Source organism: Dendrobates tinctorius, unplaced genomic scaffold (genome assembly GCF_039654945.1).
Source record: "Dendrobates tinctorius isolate UK_male_01 unplaced genomic scaffold, ASM3965494v1 ptg000117l, whole genome shotgun sequence".
NCBI lineage: Eukaryota > Metazoa > Chordata > Amphibia > Anura > Dendrobatidae > Dendrobates > Dendrobates tinctorius.
Genome location: NW_027361785.1, coordinates 12,312,851 through 12,333,817, shown reverse-complemented (window position 1 = coordinate 12,333,817; position 20,967 = coordinate 12,312,851). Strand labels below are relative to the sequence as shown.

The 20,967-nt window shown below is 41.1% G+C and overlaps 1 protein-coding gene across 1 annotated transcript in view; it reads right to left on the bottom strand.

The window, feature by feature from the left end:
• Positions 1-20,967, bottom strand: part of CRACDL (CRACD like) — a 167,985-nt gene that overhangs the window by 53,780 nt on the left and 93,238 nt on the right. The window contains exons 2-3 of the mRNA XM_073590550.1: positions 14,254-14,316; positions 1,853-2,021 (exon numbers count right to left, since the gene is read on the bottom strand). Coding sequence (XP_073446651.1) covers positions 1,853-2,021; positions 14,254-14,302 — 218 coding nt within the window. The 5' untranslated portion in view covers positions 14,303-14,316. The remainder of the gene's footprint in view (positions 1-1,852; positions 2,022-14,253; positions 14,317-20,967) is intronic.

Here is a 20,967-nt window from a genome sequence, read left to right as displayed (position 1 = left end):
GTCGGACAGGTGAGGGATATGGTTGTTTCTTACATATATTTTTTTTTACAGGAGACCAGGGCTTCAATGTAATGGGCGTTAGGTGAGTATTATTCTTGTTTATTATTTTCTGTTTGTTTTTTTTTTTTACAGGGGATGAGGGCTTCAATAGAATGGGAATAAGGTGAGTACTATGGTTGTTTATTATTTGTTTTTTTAAATATTAAATAAAAAAGTAAAGCAGTGTGTATTTTTTGTATTTTAGAGTTCATTATTCTGGCTGTGTGTTTATTTGCAATATGACTATGGAGTTAGTAATGGATAGGTGTCTTACAGATGCCTCTCCATTACTAACCCGTGGGCTTGATGTCATCTGGCAATACAAAGGTGACATCAATACCACAGATATTAACCCCACTTGACATTGTCACAAGGCAAGTGGGAAGACCCAGGCAAAGTGCTAGAATTGGGGCATTCAATAAATGCACTATTTCAGGGGTGACTGTGGGCTGCTATATTTAGGCTGGCGGGCCAATATCCATGGCCCCTTACTAGCCTGAGAATACCAGCCCCCAGCTGTCTGCTTAAGCTTTGATGGTTGTCAAAAATGGGGGGACCGCATGCCGTTTTTTTAAATGATTTATTATTAAACTGTCAGTTTTGACAAGCTGGTTATCAAAAATAGAGGGGAACCTACGCTATTTTTTAATTTATTTAATTATAGAGCATGCACTGGCTGATGAATACTCCCATCAGCAGTGCCTGCTCTCACTGTTATCAGTGACAGCAAGTATAAACTGATGGGAGTAGTACTCTCTCATCGGCTGACGCCTCTGTGACCAGTAGTAAACTTTTTTCCGCTGGTCACAGCTCTTGACTCATGCAGCTCTCTGAAGTCTATGTTCGGTACAGATCCTGTACTTTACTGTTCAGGTTCACCCATCTCTACACATGTTCAATTATTTCCTCAGAACGAACGGTCCATGGAAAAAATAGGAGACCTGTCCGATTTTCATGCAAGTGTAAGATCAAAATTGGCAATGCAAGTTTGTGAAAAAAATCAGACCACACTTGAATGACATTTTCACGGACTGACAGAATGGAGAAGATGGAGAACATTTTTTTTCTACCTCCTCCACGTCCAAGAAAAATTGATGCCATGCTGATCAAACCCTGATCAGAGTATGTTCTGAATAATCGGACCATTTTTCTAGGATGTGGAGAAAACAGTTTAGTGTAAACCTACCCTTCTGGTGGTCATAAACCAGAAGCAAACGGGAAGACACCTGGGAGGTCTCCACATACACAGAGTCTCATTTAAGGTACAGTTCACACTGGCATCTATTTAATCATTAACTTGTTTGATCAATTTCTAGGTCACTAAACTGACTTATAATTTGCTGGGGAAAAAAAACCGACACCATCTCCAAAATCATGCATTGATCTAATGCCACTAGGCAAAATTCTATGTAACTGAACATGAGGTTCTCTGATCAGACTGTATAAAGCCCACTGCCACGTCATGGCGAACGTCTCAGTGGGTCCTAACATTTGTTGCCTTAAATTGGCGGCGTTGTCCACTAATCATCACCGCAGCGACAAGCACTAGTAGGGCGGGCGGTCTGGTGCCTCACAGACTTATAATGTGTCTTGTCAGCTTTTCATCACATATCAATTTGTTTAACCAACAGAATACAATTTTGCATAATTAAGATGTTACTTTTTTCACCCAGGAAATTAACTCTTTCAAATATATAAAATAATGTTATACATTGGAATGTCAGCTCATGCTAAATTGCAAACAATGGAAATAAAGATAAAAACATAAACAACAAACATACACACATTCACCAAATACAGTACTATAACTTACTCAAGTTCTTCCTCAGAGTCATAATCGGCAGGCAAGGTGTCTGGGACGGTGACATCGCTGGCTGACTGACTCTGCTTGAGACCACTTGAGCTTATTGATGGTAAAGGCTCTTTCCTTTTCTTTTTTGCAAATAATTTTTTGAATGATTTAAACTTAAATTTCTTTTTAGCTAAAAGAAAAAAATAAATATAAAGTCTAAATCCCTTTTCGGTAACAGTCAGGATGTTTTTTTACATACACAAACTCACATAGTAAATAAGACTATATGCCATATTTGTATATTAATGCACTAGTAGTATTATTATATCATAGATTTTGGGCCCTGTCTGGCAATTTATTGTAAATAATTGCACACCCTGTAGCCCATGTAGATGTTCAATCACAGTTTAAAAGTGGATCTATCATGATGTTTCACAGCATGAACTGTCTACATTCTTCACAGGAATCTGTTAACAGAATTTCACACCCCAAACTATTTGTATGTGCACATAGCGCTCTTAAAGAAAAGTCCAGCAATACCTTTATATGGCCAGTCCGTTCCTCTTTTACAGAGAAATAAGCCTTTGTATTGATATGCAAATGAAGCTGCAGATCTGAAGCATCTGTCACTCCAGCTCTATTCAGCTTCCCGTGCGGCCTCCTCATGTTCAGTGACTCCTTTGCCTGACGTCACACAGCAGAGTCCATCAGTCAAGCAGAAGCATGTGTAGGTCGTGCTGTGAGTAGAGCTAACGTGATAGAGGCTTCAGATCTGCACTAGCTCTTGAGCCTCATTTGTATATCAAGTCAAACGTTGATCTCTCAGTAACAAAGGATCACACTGGCCATGTAAAGGCTGGACTTGGCATTGAAAGATGCCCATATAAATAGTCTGAGGTGTGAAATTATGCTGACAGATTCCCTTTAAATTAAATCTATCATTAGATTCATGCTGTCTGAATCACAGGCAACATGAAACAGAACCGGGCTGCACAATGGCAGACACTATATTTTACTTTGAAACACAGCACTGAAAATATACTGTAGTTGGGAAACTCAACCAGTGACTATAGGAACAGAACTGACAGATTGACATAAGGTGAGACTGTCATGATCCCAGTGCAGGTTTTTGCGCTGCACACCTGGGGTTAATGTCTGGAGCTCGGTGCACGTTTTGACCTGCACACCTGGGGCTAATGATTGTGGCCTCTTTCTGGTTCTGGGAGAGCTTCTTAAACCCCTGGGAAGCTTCAATCCCTGCCAGTTATACTTTTGCCTTTGGCCTAGTGTGCTGACCCCTGTGTGCCTGTTTGTTGCTATAGCTTGTTTATATGGTTCTGACCAGGTTCTGTTTCCCGTTGTGAGTTTGCCTGTTGATTTTGTACTGCGTTATTATCTCTGTGTATGACTCATTGCCTGTGACCTGACTACTCTCTGCTCGCCCCTCTTGTATCTTTGCAGCTATCTCTGTGTGTGACTCATTGGCTACGTCTTGACTATTCTCCCTGTCTATGCCCTCTGGTAACTTTGTCTCGCAGTTACCCTGCTAGGAGTTCTCGTGCAGCTCCTAGCTCTCTGGAGTTTAGGCCACGCCCCTAGCAGTCACGTGCTTCAGGTCCTGTGGCTCTGAAGTACGCATCTACTCGGCTGCTGCCCGCTCCACAGGTATCTTTGAGCACAGTTCGCTTTACTCAGGACACGCGCACTGGCTCAGTGAGCAAGTTCAGTGCGGTGTTCCTGAGAGAGACCTGCTAATGAAAAGGAACAGAGTAGGGAGAAGCCAGCTGGGGACAGCTTCAGATTAGTCAGGTCTCTCCTTATTGTTCCCAGACAGTTTTACAAAGTACAGTATGTTTCTCTGAAACACCACAATGAAAATCAATCACACAGCCAGAGTCTGATTCATGCAGCCTGGTTTGACTTGGAATGACTTTCATAGGGATGGTTGTCCCAATCAATCTCAATCACTGAAGCACCCACCATTATCTGATTGAGCTTTACCATATAATCTAACTAAATTGAGAACCTGGCCCGATGTCTACATCTACCTTCTCCTATGATGATACAACCATAGCTTTACGCCACAGGAGATTCCCTTCATATTTCAAAAACCTAACTGAAGTCTCGGGACTGGGAACATGAGTGTAGATGACTTATTTCTTATGAGTTATCTTGTTACAATCTTGCCGATCATCTCATAAATGACAAATGATACCACAGGGCTTGTCAATGAATTTATGCCCTACCATTTTCTTAGAAAAAGTTCTGCAGTAAATTTGAAAGCATTTGTGAAAAAAATGTACAAATGATTTCATACTGCTTAATATCGAATTTCTCCAGAAGGCGATCAACAGAAAAGTATGCTCAATTGAGGATGAATTAGCATCTCCACTGACACCAATCGATCTTATTGAATTTAAAAACTAAAACTTTTGGATAATGTTGTCGAACAACAGAATCCAAAAAGTGAAATAAAGTTCTACGAGATATTGCAAATTGTCAATTATATTTAGTATACAAATGGCAGAGCTCGCACAATACCTTTACATATGCCCACCGTCTCTCTTCACAAGATTGTTTTCCCTCACGCTGAGGCAGTGAGTATTATTCACGTGCACATCTCCCACAGTTTTTTAAAAAACGCACACAATGAGAGTCACTGTGACCAAGCACACATTCTAAGGGACCAGACACCACAGACTCAGCAACACAGACGATACAGACAGATTCCCAGGTAAGGGTACTGACATTGTCGTGAACATTTCATCAAAAAACCTACTGGCTCAACATAAGCTCTTCCAAGATGGGTTATCATTTTGCCTTAGAGGGTAACATACTTCTTTTCTTTTTGCGAGAGAATTGAAATATTTTTATCATAGTTTACGATTGAAAGCATATTTTTTACTTTATTTCAAAAACAGGTATCCATGTGTGACCCACTCTCCTTATCTGCCTCAGGACTAGGAATTAAGAACCCATTGGAACCACCTAAAAAACATTGCGATGTAAAAGCTTATATTGATTTGTTTTTCTGGGACATTGTGACCACACTTAAGTTTTTGAAGTTGGGACATTTTCATTTTATTTTTATTTCCAAGTTTAACTGGAATTTGAATATTGAGTGGACAACAGCTGTAAAGACTCCAAAGTCAGATGAGTCATTAATACTTCAGTCGACTGATAAAGGTGGTGCTATTGTATTAATGGACAAAACCTAATATGATTCTGAAATTAGGTCTGAATTATCGGATCCCGAAACTTAAATGCCAGTATTTTGTCATCCTAAATATACAATTATGACCAAGATTGATCAAATATTGGATCATTTTTTACAAAATAAACATTATTGATTGTCTTTTTACGCAAACAAGATTATAATATACCAGTTTTTTATAGCTTGCCCAAAATCCATAAAACCCTCACTAGACCACTAGGGAGACCAATTGTGGCCTCCTCTGATTGAAACTACCTGCCGTTAAGTTATTAGACTTATAAAGAAAAAAAAAGTCCCAGATAAGCCCTTTAACCTGGAAAGTCTAAATATTTAGTAAGGCACAGTAACAGGTTTTTGCCATAGAAAGCGAAAAAAGTGCAACCCAATGATGATAATGTCATGGTAATGTGCTGAAGCATGGAAGTAATACAAGCAGAATCAATGAATCAATATCTGTAAACATTGGGAAATATTTTTGAATATTTTTATTCTAGTAGTAGATAGGTCCAGTAAATCTTATAATCTACTATAAATACTCTGGAATATGTGAAAATGCTGAACAGGAAAATCCTGCTGTTTATAGATAGACAGTGAGCTAAATGTGGCAGATCTAAGCAGGCTTTATTTTTTCCCAGATACACAGCTCTTGTTGTTGTGTAGAGCATATCTAAGTCGAGTGATCTTGCTAAACAGAGGCGAACATTTGTAGGCTGGTAGTGATAATCTGTGCTCTATCCCCTGAAGATACAAATGACATTCATGGAAATAGGAGCCATACATTAGTTGTTCCTTTGTAAGAAATGCTATGAATAATGTGCATTTGCTTTTATTAAGTCAATAGAAAAACGGACTTTACTGGCAGGGTACAATATAGAAACCAAGCAGCGTAGCCTGATTATCAGCTAGGAAAGAAACTTAGCAGTAACTGCAATAATTAGAATTTTTTTGGAATAGTGATCAGATAGATAATTTCAATCATTTATTTATCCAAGATGCATCATCAAATCAACATTCCAGCCATCAATCGGCCTTTTTCAAGCATAAGCAAAACGGCATGCTGGCAGAAACATTGCCTGATAAAGAAAAAGCAATAAAATGATCTCTCTGGAAACAATTTGTCTCTTGATTTGTTGGTAACTTGGTGGGAAGTTGCCCTAAAGAAGCATGGAGTCTGTGGAGCGGTGCAAAGGGAGCTACCATTACGGACACACATTTCTAATGGTGATGTTATTACTTATTTTCTGAATAAATTCTCCAAGAATCATATTTAGAGATATCACACAGATAACAGAACTGCCATTGGCTGCGACCTTTGCCTAAATAACAACAAAAACTTAAACTTTTGAAAAAAAAGGAAACTATATGAGAAAAAGAGAAAACAGAATAAAAACCTAACAGTATAGGAGCAAAGTCCCACGCTCCCATCAAAAAGCAAACAAGGGGATACCATCACTGAGCTCAGTGTCTGGTATTGTTGGTAACTGGATACCCGCCGAGAAGGCCCCAATTAGACCTTTAGTAGAAGGATACGGGTTAACAGTAAGTACATTAGGATTCCTTTGCAGGGGATCCCTTATGGGACCGCAGCCACTCAGTCGCCTCCGCTGGATCCGTGAAAAACACGGAGTGGCCCCCGTGGACAACCCGGAGCCGGGCCGGATAGATCATCGAATACATAATGTATTTCTCTCTGAGCCACTTCTTGATTTCGATGAATTGCGCCCGCTGTTTCTGGAGTTCCATGAAAAAATCCGGGAAAATCGAGATCACAGCATTGTCAAACTTGAAGGGACTTTTTTGCCGTGCGAGACGCAGAATGGTATCTCTGTCTTTACAATTGAGGAGACGTGCCAGGAAAGGTCTAGGTGGGGCTCCCAGAGGAGAGGGTTTTGTAGGAACCCTGTGAGCCCTTTTGACGGCGAACACTGGAGAGAATTCATCCCCCAAAGAGGTTTTGAGCCAGCCTTCCAGAAATTGCTCAGGATGTTGACCTTAGGAGCGTTCCCGGAGACCAATGACACGAATATTATTCCGGCGCATTCTGTTCTCCAGATCGTCCGCCTTCTGCCTCCAGGCATTCACAGAGCCTGCCACCTTGGTTAGTTTGGCCTCCATAGGTGTGATGGTGTCCTCTACCTGGGATACTCATGTCTCCACTTCGGTGAGGCGTCCCCTCATGGCTTGCAAATCTTGTCGAAGTCTCCCCACCTCAGTGTAAACGTCCTCTATTTTACCAGTCAGGGAAGTCCTAGTCAGAGAGATGGCCTGCATCGGTTGTTCAGAAGCCTGTTTGAGGGTCAGTTCTTCCTGCTCATTCTCCTCCTCACCCCCAGAGGGTTATGTTGAGCTTGTGAATGATTATTTCTAAGAGACTGTGCACTCTCAGAGGGGTTGGGTCTGGCATACTCTTAATTTTTCTGCCGCTGCTGATCCTTTAGATCGATTCATGATCAGTGGTGATGTGGCACAGCAGGATAATAATAATACATTTTATTTCTATAGCGCCGACATATTCCGCAGCACTTTACATTTCAAAGGGGATTTGTACAGACAATAGACATTACAGTATAACAATGATCACATAGATTATAACAAATACCAAGAGGAATGAGGGCCCTGCTCGCAAGCTTACAATCTGGTGTATACTTTGGGGGGTTTTCCCCTTCAGTTATAAGCACAGCAGGGCTAGTGTTAAGTAATGATGTCCCAGGAGCAGCTCCCATGCAGGGGTGTCACATAGATTAATAAGAGCAGTGCCTGGTGCTGTATCGATTAAGCTTCTTGTGGCCAGGGGAGGGGGAGAGACACAGAGCCCCCGCAAAGACAGCAGCGGTGGGCAGAGCAGAGGTCCCCACAGTAATGGCGCCAGCAGGCAAGTGGGTCTATTGGTAAGAGGGGGGAACAAGGGGCCCCATTTTCCAGGGCACTCACCTCATATCCCCTGAGTCTTTAGGATATGGGCCACTGCCCGGTAACTCTGCAGCGGTGAGGGCTAGATGCCGCAGCTCTAACTGACAGAGCGAGTATCTAAGATGGCCGCTGCCTCATGCATGCCCCGCCGTCCGTCCTGGCCTCTCCAGCCACCAGCTCACCAGAGCCGCTCTATGTCCTCCCGCGGGGGGTCCAGGGGGGGTCCCGGTATCCAGGGGGGTCCCGAATGTTGCCAGGTATGTCGCAATAAGAAGATCTGGTGCAGGATGAAGACAGGATATGCAGGAGCTCCCTCAGCATGTGTCCTCTCTCCTCGGCTACATAGCCATGCCCCCCAAGAATCATATTTATATAAAAAAAAAATAGGAAAAAAGATGTAGTGCACTAGAGTAGCAATAGGTATGAAATGTGAATTTTGTTATATTACTGCAAAGGCCACATTTTATTATTGAAACCAGACAACACCTGTATTGGTATATTGGACTCAGTTCAGATCTGCGCTATGGCATCTATTGTTCGCCAGGTATTACTATTGCCTGTCGGACCCAAATGACTTATAAATGGGTCCATTTGGGATTTACTTAGAAGCTTTCATAGTTTTAATAGCAAGAAAAGGATCGTGCTGATTTCACACATTTGTAAAACACAGATCATGCTTGGATTGGAAGACCAGACCCAACCGTTGGGTTTCCCAACCTGAGCTGACAGCTTCATGGGAATATTTGAAGCAGTTAGATCAGTCTTCTGATCAGAGCACAATCTATGGTTCACGGATGTGTGAAACTAACCTTATTCTTGTTGTCAAAAGTAACGGACACGTCTATGGAACATCTGCTAGAAAGCCCCATCACAAATGTGACCAGATCCTTACCGTAATGTATTAAAAACGTATACGGTACATTAACAAATTCTGCTGTATAAACTAAACTAAAGATTTATATTAATAAAATAATGTAATATTTTAATGTCTGAATAGAACACTAAAAATAAAATTCTTGGACACAATCAGACCCAATAGACTAATGTTGTATTTACTGTAGAAGGAGAAAGACGAAGGAGCAGATTGCAAATTCTTACTATGTGATCTGTTAATAGCAGAAGCAAATGATCGATGGCTGCAGAGAGATTAGCAAAACTGATCTAACTTGAGAGATTATCTGTACTGCAAGAAGGGCTAAAACATTTAAAAGATTTTACATAATGACGTCTTTAAAGGGAATCTGGCACCCCATTTTTGGCCTATGAGATGCGGCCACAGCCATCAGGGGCTTATCTACAGCATTCTGTAATGCTGTAGATAAGCCCCCGAAATAACCTGAAAGATAAGAAAAACGAGTTAGGTTATACTCACCCCGGGGTCTGGTCTGGTCCGATGGGTGTTGTGGTCCGGTCCGGCGCCTCCCATCTTCTAGCGATGATGTCCTCCTCCTTACTTCTGTCTCTGCTCCTGTGCAGGTGTGTTTTATTTTATCTGCCCTGTTGAGGGCAGAGCAGAGTACTGCAGTGCGCAGGCGTCGATAAAGGTCAGAGAGGTCCAGCGCCTGCAGTACTTTACTCTGCCCTCAACAAGGAAGACAAAGTATGCCTGCGCAGGAGCCGTGGCAGAAGTAAGGAGGATGATGTCATCGCTAGAAGATGGGAGGCAGTGGACCGGACCGCCACACCCATCGGATCAGACCGGACGCCGGGGTGAGTATAATACAACTCGTTTTTCTTATCTTTCAGATTACAGAATGCTGTAGATAAGCCCCTAATGGCGGTGGCCGCATCTCATAGGCCAAAAATGAGGTGACAGATTCCCTTTAAAGGAACACTAAACAAAGAAAATGCACAAGAAATATATAAAAATATCTCAGCAATTCCTCTTATTCGTCTCATTTTTTTTAATCCTATTTTGTCTCATTACAATTGAAACTGAATGCTAAACTGTGCCACCTTGGATAATTAAAGGGGATTTCAGTTGGTCAACTACCAACAATGGAATCGATCACCAATAGCACTTATGTTTTCTCTGAAGTTCCTGCAAAACTTTTTTGATGATCATGCAGAAAAGGCTGCAGACAAAGGGCTTGCTCACACAGCTGTATTTTTGGCTCAAGTGCTGCCTGTAAAAAAAAAAAAAGAACCTCACTGGTACAAACGTTATTCAATGGGCGGTGGAGGCGCAAGATTTTTATTATCGACAGATTCCACGTGTGAAAAACATTGCCGCATGCACTAGTTTCTTCTGTAAATCGGGTGAGAGCATCTGATTATTACAGATACATTGCAATTCTTTAACATTGGAAACTGTAAATGGACTTGTTAATTTATAGCTGCCGTAAAAAAAAAACAGAAAACGGACTGCATATGGATTATACATGGATGACAAGTGAGAAAAAACGTCCAAGTTTCCTTGATGAAATTTTTTAGACTGCTTGGCCTAACAGTGAGGACAACTGTATTTGTTACTTAACTGAAACATTTCTTGATTTATCCTCCTTGTACAAGAAATAAGTGTAAATAAATCTAGACTACAAAAATGTGGTATACTGAAAAAAAAAAACCAAAACCTTATTGTTCATCTAAAAGGTCAGAATAAGGAAAAGCTTCATAGAATACTTCTCACTCTATCAGTGTCTCAGCTGCCCTACAGCTCACAGTCACACTATAGCACCATCTGTAGCTGTAGCGTACTATTTCACGGGATGTGTAAATCCTTGTTTGTTAATAAGGGCACTGCTTATACTGTATATACTTCACGACTCTGCCTATGTGATCCCTGTATTGTGGCATTGTTGGCAGCGGATTATTCAGGATACTCTTCAAGCGTGTGACAACAGAGCTTCTTTATTCAGGAACAATCAGGAACAATATATGATAAACGTAATAGATCAGGAATAAATCATTTGTGTGTCTCTATCTGTGCAGAGTCTACAACAAGCTGCTTCTCTCATACACAGGAAATACAGTCACATGCTCTCCCTGTGTGAGCCTCTGGGAGTTTTTTTATTTTTGTTCTTTATAAACAGCATACAAATGTAGCAACTAAACACTCATAGACAGGAATGGAGTTGATGCACCAAACATATTCCAACAGGCATGCCTTTGCCTCAGTATTAACATGTCAATCAACTTTTACCGCTGCCCTTATCCAAGTATGACACCAGACGCCATCACTCCTCTACGCCATCATCATGACTGCACAGGAGGCGATTACTTCAGCCAAAGAAATGGTCATGACCAGCCACATATAAGTGGCTGGTCATGACCATTTATGCAATTTATATGCATATGGCCATACTATGCCGGTGAGAGTTCTGCTACACACCATTTCCTTCTCTATAGCCCCAATATGTTTTAGGTAAAGTAACAGTATATAGAATAATATACAGTAACAAAGTTGAGGACAACAGAATATAGAAGATGTTTCCAGACACAGCTGCATTGATGAGAGCCTCTAAGAGAGAAATACCTCAGCGCCTTCACCAATCTTTCTGAAAATTTGCCGTAATGGTTGTTACATGTGAGAGTGATGTCAAGGTTGTTTGGCCCTCAGACCATTGCACAGAATGAATTCAACTGTATCCACTTATCAGATAAGAGAAATGTTTGAGGAATTCACACAATATATAGTACATGCCATATTTATGCTACAAAAACAGAAATCCCATTTAAATATAGGAGAAATTATCTAATATAACATTCATATTTTGTTGCAATTTAAGATACAATCTATTGCTACAGACGGCTTTGGATTTGTTTATTTTCAGTATTTCTCCGTTTTGCTGTAATTGTAATATATCTTCTAAATTAGAAGCCGTTATCTTGTCTACTATGTTATGAAGAAATCCAAATCTACCTTAGTAATTAATTTCACAATCCAGAAACGTATTTTTTCACTACTATTCAGTACAGCATACAACTACTGAGACCTTCTAAAAGAGATATTAAATAGGCTGCCCACTACACAGACAACCCCTTCTAAATCTCCAAGTCCTCCCCCCAGTAAAATAATAATACCCACACTCACCTCTGACGCCATTCTACTGGTGTCATCACTGGCTCTCCTCGGCTCACTTGACACTATTAGGCCTCACAATCCCTGCGGTCAATCAGCGTTGGCTTCACCCTCGGACAGAATTGGCATCCGGACAATGTGAAAGAGCAGCCGCAGCTCTCACTTCTCCGGATCCCTAATTTTTCTGAAGGAGGGATGAATGAAGCCAGCGCTGACTGGCCACAGGGATCTCGTGACATAACAATGTCACACAAGCCCCGGGAGAACCTATGTCGACACTACTGTAACGATATTGGCACAGGAGGTGACTATGAGGTGGTGTTATTTTATAAGGGAGAACATCGTAATTGAAAAAGGGTGGTCCGAAAAATGGACAACCCCTTTAAGAAGCTGCGTAAAGAAGCACTCCAACTAAAATTTTTATTGATGAAATATGCGTGTATGAGCTCGTAATATAGTGTGAAAGTGTTATTAATACACTCACGTACCACTGCTCTCTTCGGTGTCCAGTGCCGTTCTTCTGCTCTTCCCAGTGACGTAACTGCAAACGAGACCTGCCAGCTCATTCTACACTGAGCCGGAATACGCTGTTATAATAAAAGTCTATAGGGGCTCGTTCTGAAGCTCTATTGGCTTATATTGTAAAAGTCACTTCCAGGTCAATCAGAACGTAGCCTGATCCGGCGGTAATGTCATTCAGAAGAGCAGAAGAAAGGCACTGTATACCGGAGAGAGCAGCGCTAGGTGAGTGTATTAACACTCTCACACTACATTACATCCCCATACACACATTTTAACAATAAAAATGGCTTTAGGCATGCTTCTTTAAATAGCAACTCTATAATATGCTGTGATGTAACATTAGAACATAATAGGACTATGGTATAATGAAAATCATAATTAAATGAAGTTGGAAATAGGAAAAGTAACGTTAAATAGACAAAAATAGAGAACGCCTGATATTAGCAGTTCTTTTCATCTGTATTAATAAAAAAATGATGATCTATGATAGCAATATTTAACTAAGTTAATAATATCCAGGCAAATACTTTACTTATCAGCTACTGGCATCCAGTAATGAAGCTGCATACTGCCACCTAGTGTTCATATATGAGTAATACTTTAATTTGCCAGGCATGAGCTTCTGTACAGAACCAAGTGCGTATTTAGTGAGGATTTAATGTATGGATTTGCGTGACAGTACAAGGTAAATAACCGAGATGTCAATAAATCTCACGTTGCTGAAAATTTCTGTACAGAAATTGATCTGCTGTGCGGATTTCACAATCCGCTGCATGCTAACTCTTTGTGAGGAATTCAACATGAATTTTTGTTATGAATGAGTCACCGTAGGAGGCAAAAACAGAAATGCTAGCTAAGTCCAGAAAACCAGAGAATTTGGCAGTTATCGGATTGCAGACCCTTGAACCTATCAACACAACTAGCAGTAGCCGTGGGGGGTTCCTACGATGCCCTAGACCCCTCGATCACAGCCGGAGAACTATATAGCCTAAAGACAGAAAGGGAAATCTAAACTGCCCCAGAGCAGACCCCAAAGCAAAAGGCAGCCCCCAACATATAATGACGGTGAAGCAAGAAGAAAGGACACTAACACAGACAAAAAGATAGACTGAGCAAAGACGGGGCCCAAGCTAACTAGATAGGAAAGGACAGGAAGGCTGCTGTCTGCAATCCGTGAAAAACCCTATGAAAATAAGAGCCAACAAACTGACAGTGAAAAAGGCCCTGAAGACGCTAGGCTTCAAAAAGCTATGTCAGTACTCAGGAATATTCTGAAGACAGAGCAACCGGCAAAAGGAGATTCAGCTCACCCCAGCAGGGAATGGCAGAATCCAGAAAAGCAAAGCAAACAAAAACAAAACACAAATGCTAACAGGCAAAGCAGAAAACTTAGCTTTAGAGGAGCAGGAATCAGACTGGTATCCCAGAAGTCCACAGAGAAATCACCCGCAGGGCAGAAGGGCGTCGGCAGCCTTATATCCAGTCCATGACTCCACTCAGCCAGTCATCATCATCAGGATCAGGTGCCTGATAATCAGGCTCATTACCTTCCTTTACCAGAATAGGGAGTTCACCAGACCTCAGTGACGAAGGGGAAAATGAACTCACAACAGATTTTAGCTTTTGCAATGGAAAGGGTGAAATCTGAGGCAAATCTTCAGCAAAAACCATAGCAAAGGACACAGAAAAATCTGCAACATTTGAACTCACCCTTAAGAGAACGTAAAAAATGCAGATTACATTACTTCAACCTACCCGCGTTATCATCTACAAGGCTCTCTCCTTCTTTCACTTTTGGCTCCATCCCAAATAGGTGACCTAGAAATTAGAAAAAAATTGTGAAATTGTGAAAAAACTGCATTTCTTTGACACAATTCTTTTTTCTTCGGAGAGTATTCTGACCAGCACAGTGCTAGATGCACAATGAAACATAATGCAAATGTTTTCCAAATATATCTGTCATATGTTGCATATTGGAAAATCAATACAAAACTGACAAGCGGCCCATGACTGAACATTTTATTTAATGTTTTATGTAAATAAAATAGCATTATTGAATATCATATGGTACCGCCATCTTAAATAAGAGAACTTGCCTAAAGCTGCAGGAACTGGCCATCAGCCAGCAACTGTATATGTACAGATGCAAAGTGCTACTGAGTACATGAAGTATGTGGGTTGGGGAAACAGATGAAAGAAGAGAAGGGACAACTGAGAAGTTAGATCAATTAAGTGATAGGCTTGTGTTTTTAGGACCCACATAAAACTGTGGACTCTAGAAATTGACCCGATTGTCCAGGGTAGTGCATTCCAGAGAATTGGTGCACCACGGGAGATTATGGAGGATGTTAGTCTGAGGTCATTAGCAGAACGGAGAGCATGGGCAGAGTGGTAGACAGAGATGAGAGAGGAAATATACAGTGGTGCAGAACTAGGGAGAGCTTTGTGGGTGAGAGCGATAAGTTTATATTGTACTCTGTAGTGAATGCGCAAGCTATTCAACAATACAAAGAAGAGGCCCTGGAGTTGCAAATGGCCAGAAATATTAGCCCGACTGCTGCACTAATCATAGATTGGAGTGAAGAGTTTAGTAAGAAGAAAACTGATTAGCAGTGTGTTTTACTAATCAAGATGAGAATGAATCAGAGTGATAATAAGACCTTTTGCAGTTTCAAAGCTAAGAAAGGGTCAGATTGTCGAGATGTTTATGAGATGAATGAGTGAGTGATCGGATATAGGAAGTTAAGGAAAGATCTGAGTCAAACATAACCAAGAGAGAAGGGGTACTGCTTGGGAGTTATGGTAGAACTACATATGGAAATGGCAATATCGGCTTTAGGTAGGTTAGTAGAGGGAGGAAACAGAAGAAGTTCAGTTTTGGAAAAAATCAGTTTCAGAAAGGACATTGTTAGAGACAGCGGACAGACAATTACTAGTATTATATAGTACTATAGGGTAATGTCAGGAGAACACATTTAAACTTGGAAGTCCACAACTTAGATCAAACTACTAACACCACTTTCTTAACCCTTTCTAAATGTGCCCACATTTCACCCTCTCAGCCTACTTTATACTTATCCAACACAGTATGCAAATCATCAAGCAGTCTGATTGTGTGCCAACACTTTTGGCCCTTTAATTCTGATTATCATTACCATCTTGCCTCATGAATGAAGGAAAATAAGGAGTTTTTTAGCATTTAAGTTTTGTCTTGTGCCCACTGTCTATGCCAGCTAGATAAACACAACGCATTTTGTATGCCCAGGCAAAATACTGGGGCAAGGAGAATAGCAATTTCTTCAAGCAAATAGGTTGTTCAGAAAACAAGTTGTTACTTTTAGGCTCTGTTCCAATTGCATTTTGGGCTTTACTTTCAGCACACATGTAAAACCCTAGCATAAGTCTTAGAGAGGCTAACTATCAGGGCTCAGTTTTCGGATTCGACCCAGTGACCTGTTGCTGTGTGGTTGGTTCCCCTGTCTGCTGAGCTATTGCCTTTATTTCTCTGTCCAAATACTGATGGTTCCAATTGTTTTTGCTTTCTTTTTATGGCTTGATCCTCTCCACGTGTTTTCCATTTTTCCGTTTTTGTCTGCCCTATTACATTCTGGGTTAGGTTTTATATTTTCACCCTTCATTGCACTTCCTTGCTGGCTATACCTCTAGGTGGTGTAGAAGTTCCAGGCCTTCAGCTAAGGGGTTTACCTTACATGTTAAACACCACTTGAATTCCTGCAGTGAGTCTGTCTTCCTTCCTAGTTTCTCTTCCTTTCACCTATTTAGGTTTCTGGGAGGTTATACTTGTTCTGTTTACTTCTGGATCTACTGAGCTTTCTTTTTCTAACCTTATGAACGTGTTTTAATTTTCTCACCTTGGGTTTTTGTATCTTCTTGCACACTTCCCTCTCCTCTGGTTGGTAGTATGGATCCTTAGGAGGTAGGAGAAATCCCTCTATGGCCTTTTACGGAGCCAGGTCTGAAGGGATGTTGAGTTGTGTGGCTAGGGTCTTTTTAGTCATTACAGAGACCACTTGGGTGTGGTTGTGGCATCTCCCTATAGTAGGTCTTCCCTTTTTCCGTAACCCATGATTGTGTGTTACATTCATAACACTAACAGTGTGTATAAAAAGTATACACACCCATGTTTGTTAGAATGCCATGTCATATAAAAATAATCAATGCCAAGGAAAATCATTTCAGAACTTCTTCCACCATTAATGTCACCTATAATCTGAACAATTCAAATTAAAAAAATATATATTTTTTGGGTGGAAAAAAAATTCACTCTTCATATTCAGGTTTTTAGATTTAGCAAAATTGATTGATACTTGGAACTGTTTATAATTCCCTTTATGTTAACTAAAGCCCCAGATCCAGCTGCTGAAAAACAGCTCCATAGCATAATGCTGCCTCCACCATGCTTCACTGTGGGTATAGTGTTCTTTTGGTGATTGCGCAGTGTTGACTTTATGCCAAACATACCTTTTGGAATTATGGCCAAAAAGTTCAACATTGGTCTTCTCAGACCATAATATGATTCCCTACATACTCTTGGTAGACGTGATATGGTTGTGGTAAAACATAGCTGAGCTTAGATGTGTTTCTTTGCAAAAAAAAAATGTCTTCTGTCTTGCCACCCTACCCTACAAGCCAGACATATGAAGAAAATGGGAGATTGGTGTCATACAGTACACAACCAGCACTTGCCAGAAATCCTGCAACTCCTTTAATGTTGCTACAGGCCTATTGTCAGCCTCTCAGACCAATTTACTTCTTGTGTTTTCATCAATATTTGAGGGACGTCCGGTTCTAAGTAATGTCACTGTTGTGCCAACTTTAAGCCACTTCTTGATGACTGTCATCAGAGTATACCATGGTATACCTAATGCCTTTTGAAATGTTTTTGTACCCTTCTCCTGACTGATAACGTTCAACAATGAGATCTCTTTGGTGTGTTGTAAGCTGTTTATAGACCATGCTATTTGCTGTAAAAGACAACTAAGAAAATGTCAGGAAAATCCTAGCAGAACAAAAGTTTACATGAAGTTAATTAATTAGCTGAAATAGTGGAGATGGGTGTAGTACTACAGTTTGGCCACAAGATGGGAGTAGAGAGAGTTGTGAGAAATGGACTTAACATCAGCGTAGGGCTACGAAACCGCATAGTCATGGGGGCGGAATTACCAGAACTCTGGGAGGATTCCTCAAGGAGGGGGATAAAAGGCAGGTAGAGAGTTCTAGAAGCGGTCAGTCCAGGGAGAGCAGCTGAGGAGAAGAGTAGACCTGAGGAAGAGAAGTACAGTGGAGAGGCTCCAGAAGGGACTGACATCTGAGACAGTCAGGGGGGTGGCCCTGACAAAAGAAGCCGCAGACGAAGAGACAAGAGAAGTCGCAGACTGAGAGAGCCTGGGGGTACCACAAGATGGACGGACTCAGGCAGGCGAAGCGCTGTAGTGGTAGGCCTAGGGCAGCTGCAGTGAAAGAGCCGCAAGGGCCGTCATACAGAAGTAAGGAGGAAGCGAAGGTACCCGGGCCTGTGTGCGGAGAGTGTCTAACTGCTGCAGTATGTTGCTGCGGTCATCAAGAGGACGGCCAATAAAGAGGACCTGTTGGATGCACTTCAGTCTCCGTCTCAGTCTGTTCGCGGCGGTAAGAGGACCACCCCCCCAGCTGGACACCTACCTACAATGACACACCTATAAGATGCACCAAGTTTGGTGCTTAGTAGTGTTGAGCATTCCGATACCGCAAGTATCGGGTATCGGCCGATACTTGCTGTATCGGAATTCCGATACCGACTTCCGATATTTTTTCAATATCGGAATTCGGCATCGGAATCGGAAGTTCAGTTGATTGACGGCCTGACGTCATCATGATGCGCGGTGTGTGCGCATCATGATGCGCCGTCATTTCGGGCCTTCCGGGGGTCTCTGCCGGCCTGCCGGGGGGCTGTGCCGGCCTGCCGGGGGGCTGTGTGGACTGCCCGGGGTCTGTACCGGCCTGCCGGGGGGCTGTGCCGGCCTGCCGGTGGTCTGTGCACCCTGTGGGGGTCTGTACCGGCCTGCCGGGGGGCTGTGCCGGCCTGCCGGGGGGCTGTGCTGATGTCTGGGGGTCTGTGCAAGCATCGTCCGATGGGACTAGAAGTCCCATCGGGCGATGCCTGCTACCATGACAGTGATTGACACATTAGCCAATGATGGGACAGTAGTAGTCCCATCATCCGGCTAATGTGTTAAATGTTAAAAAAAAAATAAAAAAATACTACATACATACTACATGCATGCTACATACATACTACATGCATGCTACATACATACTACATGCTACATACATACTACATATATACTACATACATACTACATACATGCTACATACATACTACATGCTACATACATACTACATGCATGCTACATACATACTACATATATACTACATACATACTACATACATGCTACATACATACTGCATGCTACATACATACTACATACATACTACATACATACTACATGCATGCTACATACATACTACATATATGCTACATACATACTACATGCATGCTACATACATACTACATGCTACATACATACTACATATATACTACATACATACTACATACTGCATGCTACATACATACTACATACATACTACATACATACTACATGCATGCTACATACATACTACATGCATGCTACATACATACTACATACATACTACATGCATGCTACATGCATGCTACATACATACTACATGCTACATACATACTACATACATACTACATATATACTACATGCATGCTACATACATACTACATGCTACATACATACCACATACATACTACATACATACTACATACATACTACATGCTACATACATACTACATATATACTACATGCATGCTACATACATACTACATGCTACATACATACCACATACATACTACATACATACTACATACATACTACATGCTACATACATACTACATATATACTACATGCATGCTACATACATACTACATGCTACATACATACCACATACATACTACATACATGCTACATATATACTACATGCATGCTACATACATACTACATATATACTACATGCATGCTACATACATACTGCATGCTACATTCATGCTACATACATACTACATACATACTACATGCTACATACATACCACATATATACTACATACATACAATACATTCATACAATACATACATAGACATACAGTACATATAACATAGAGTAACATACTTACCAATACTTGTCACATTGTTCCCCGAAGCCATTGTCTTTTCCGGAATAAATATTAACATAACAAACCACAAAAATACTCACCCACGATCCGAAGCAGTCCACGAGTGTGTCCCACGACGATCTTGGGTAGAGAACTGCAGCATCAGATGATGCTGCCGTTCTCTACGGGCTGCAGGAATCCAATGACGGAAGGTAGGTATCCTTCCGCACTGTATTCCTCCGCCACTTAAAAAAAAAAAAGTCCCTAGTCTCACTTTATGCCATTGCTGCGTGGGAATTTCCCACACAGCAATGGCATAAAGTGAGACTAGGGACTTTTTTTTTTTTTAAGTGGCGGAGGAATACAGTGCGGAAGGATACCTACCTTCCGTCATTGGATTTCTGCAGCTCGTAGAGAACGGCAGCAACAGCTGATGCTGCCGTTCTCTACCCAAGATCGTCGTGGGACACACTCGTGGACTGCTTCGGATCGTGGGTGAGTATTTTTGTGGTTTGTTATGTTAATATTTATTCCGGAAAAGACAATGGCTTCGGGGAACAATGTGACAAGTATTGGTAAGTATGTTACTCTATGTTATATGTACTGTATGTATATGTATGTATTGTATGAATGTATTGTATGTATGTAGTATATATGTGGTATGTATGTAGCATGTAGTATGTATGTAGTATGTATGTAGCATGCATGTAGCATGCAGTATGTATGTAGCATGCATGTAGTATATATGTAGTATGTATGTGGTATGTATGTAGCATGTAGTATGTATGTAGCATGCATGTAGTATATATGTAGTATGTATGTAGCATGTAGTATGTATGTAGCATGCATGTAGTATATATGTAGTATGTATGTAGCATGTAGTATGTATGTAGCATGCATGTAGTATATATGTAGTATGTATGTAGCATGTAGTATGTATGTAGCATGCATGTAGTATGTATGTAGCATGCATGTAGTATGTATATGGTATGTATGTAGCATGTAGTATGTATGTAGCATGCATGTAGTATATATGTGTTATGTATGTGGTATGTATGTAGCATGCATGTAGTATGTATGTAGTATGTATGTAGTATATATGTAGTATGTATGTAGCATGTAGTATGTATGTAGCATGCATGTAGCATGCAGTATGTATGTAGCATGCATGTAGTATATATGTAGTATGTATGTAGCATGTAGTATGTAGCATGCATGTAGTATATATGTGT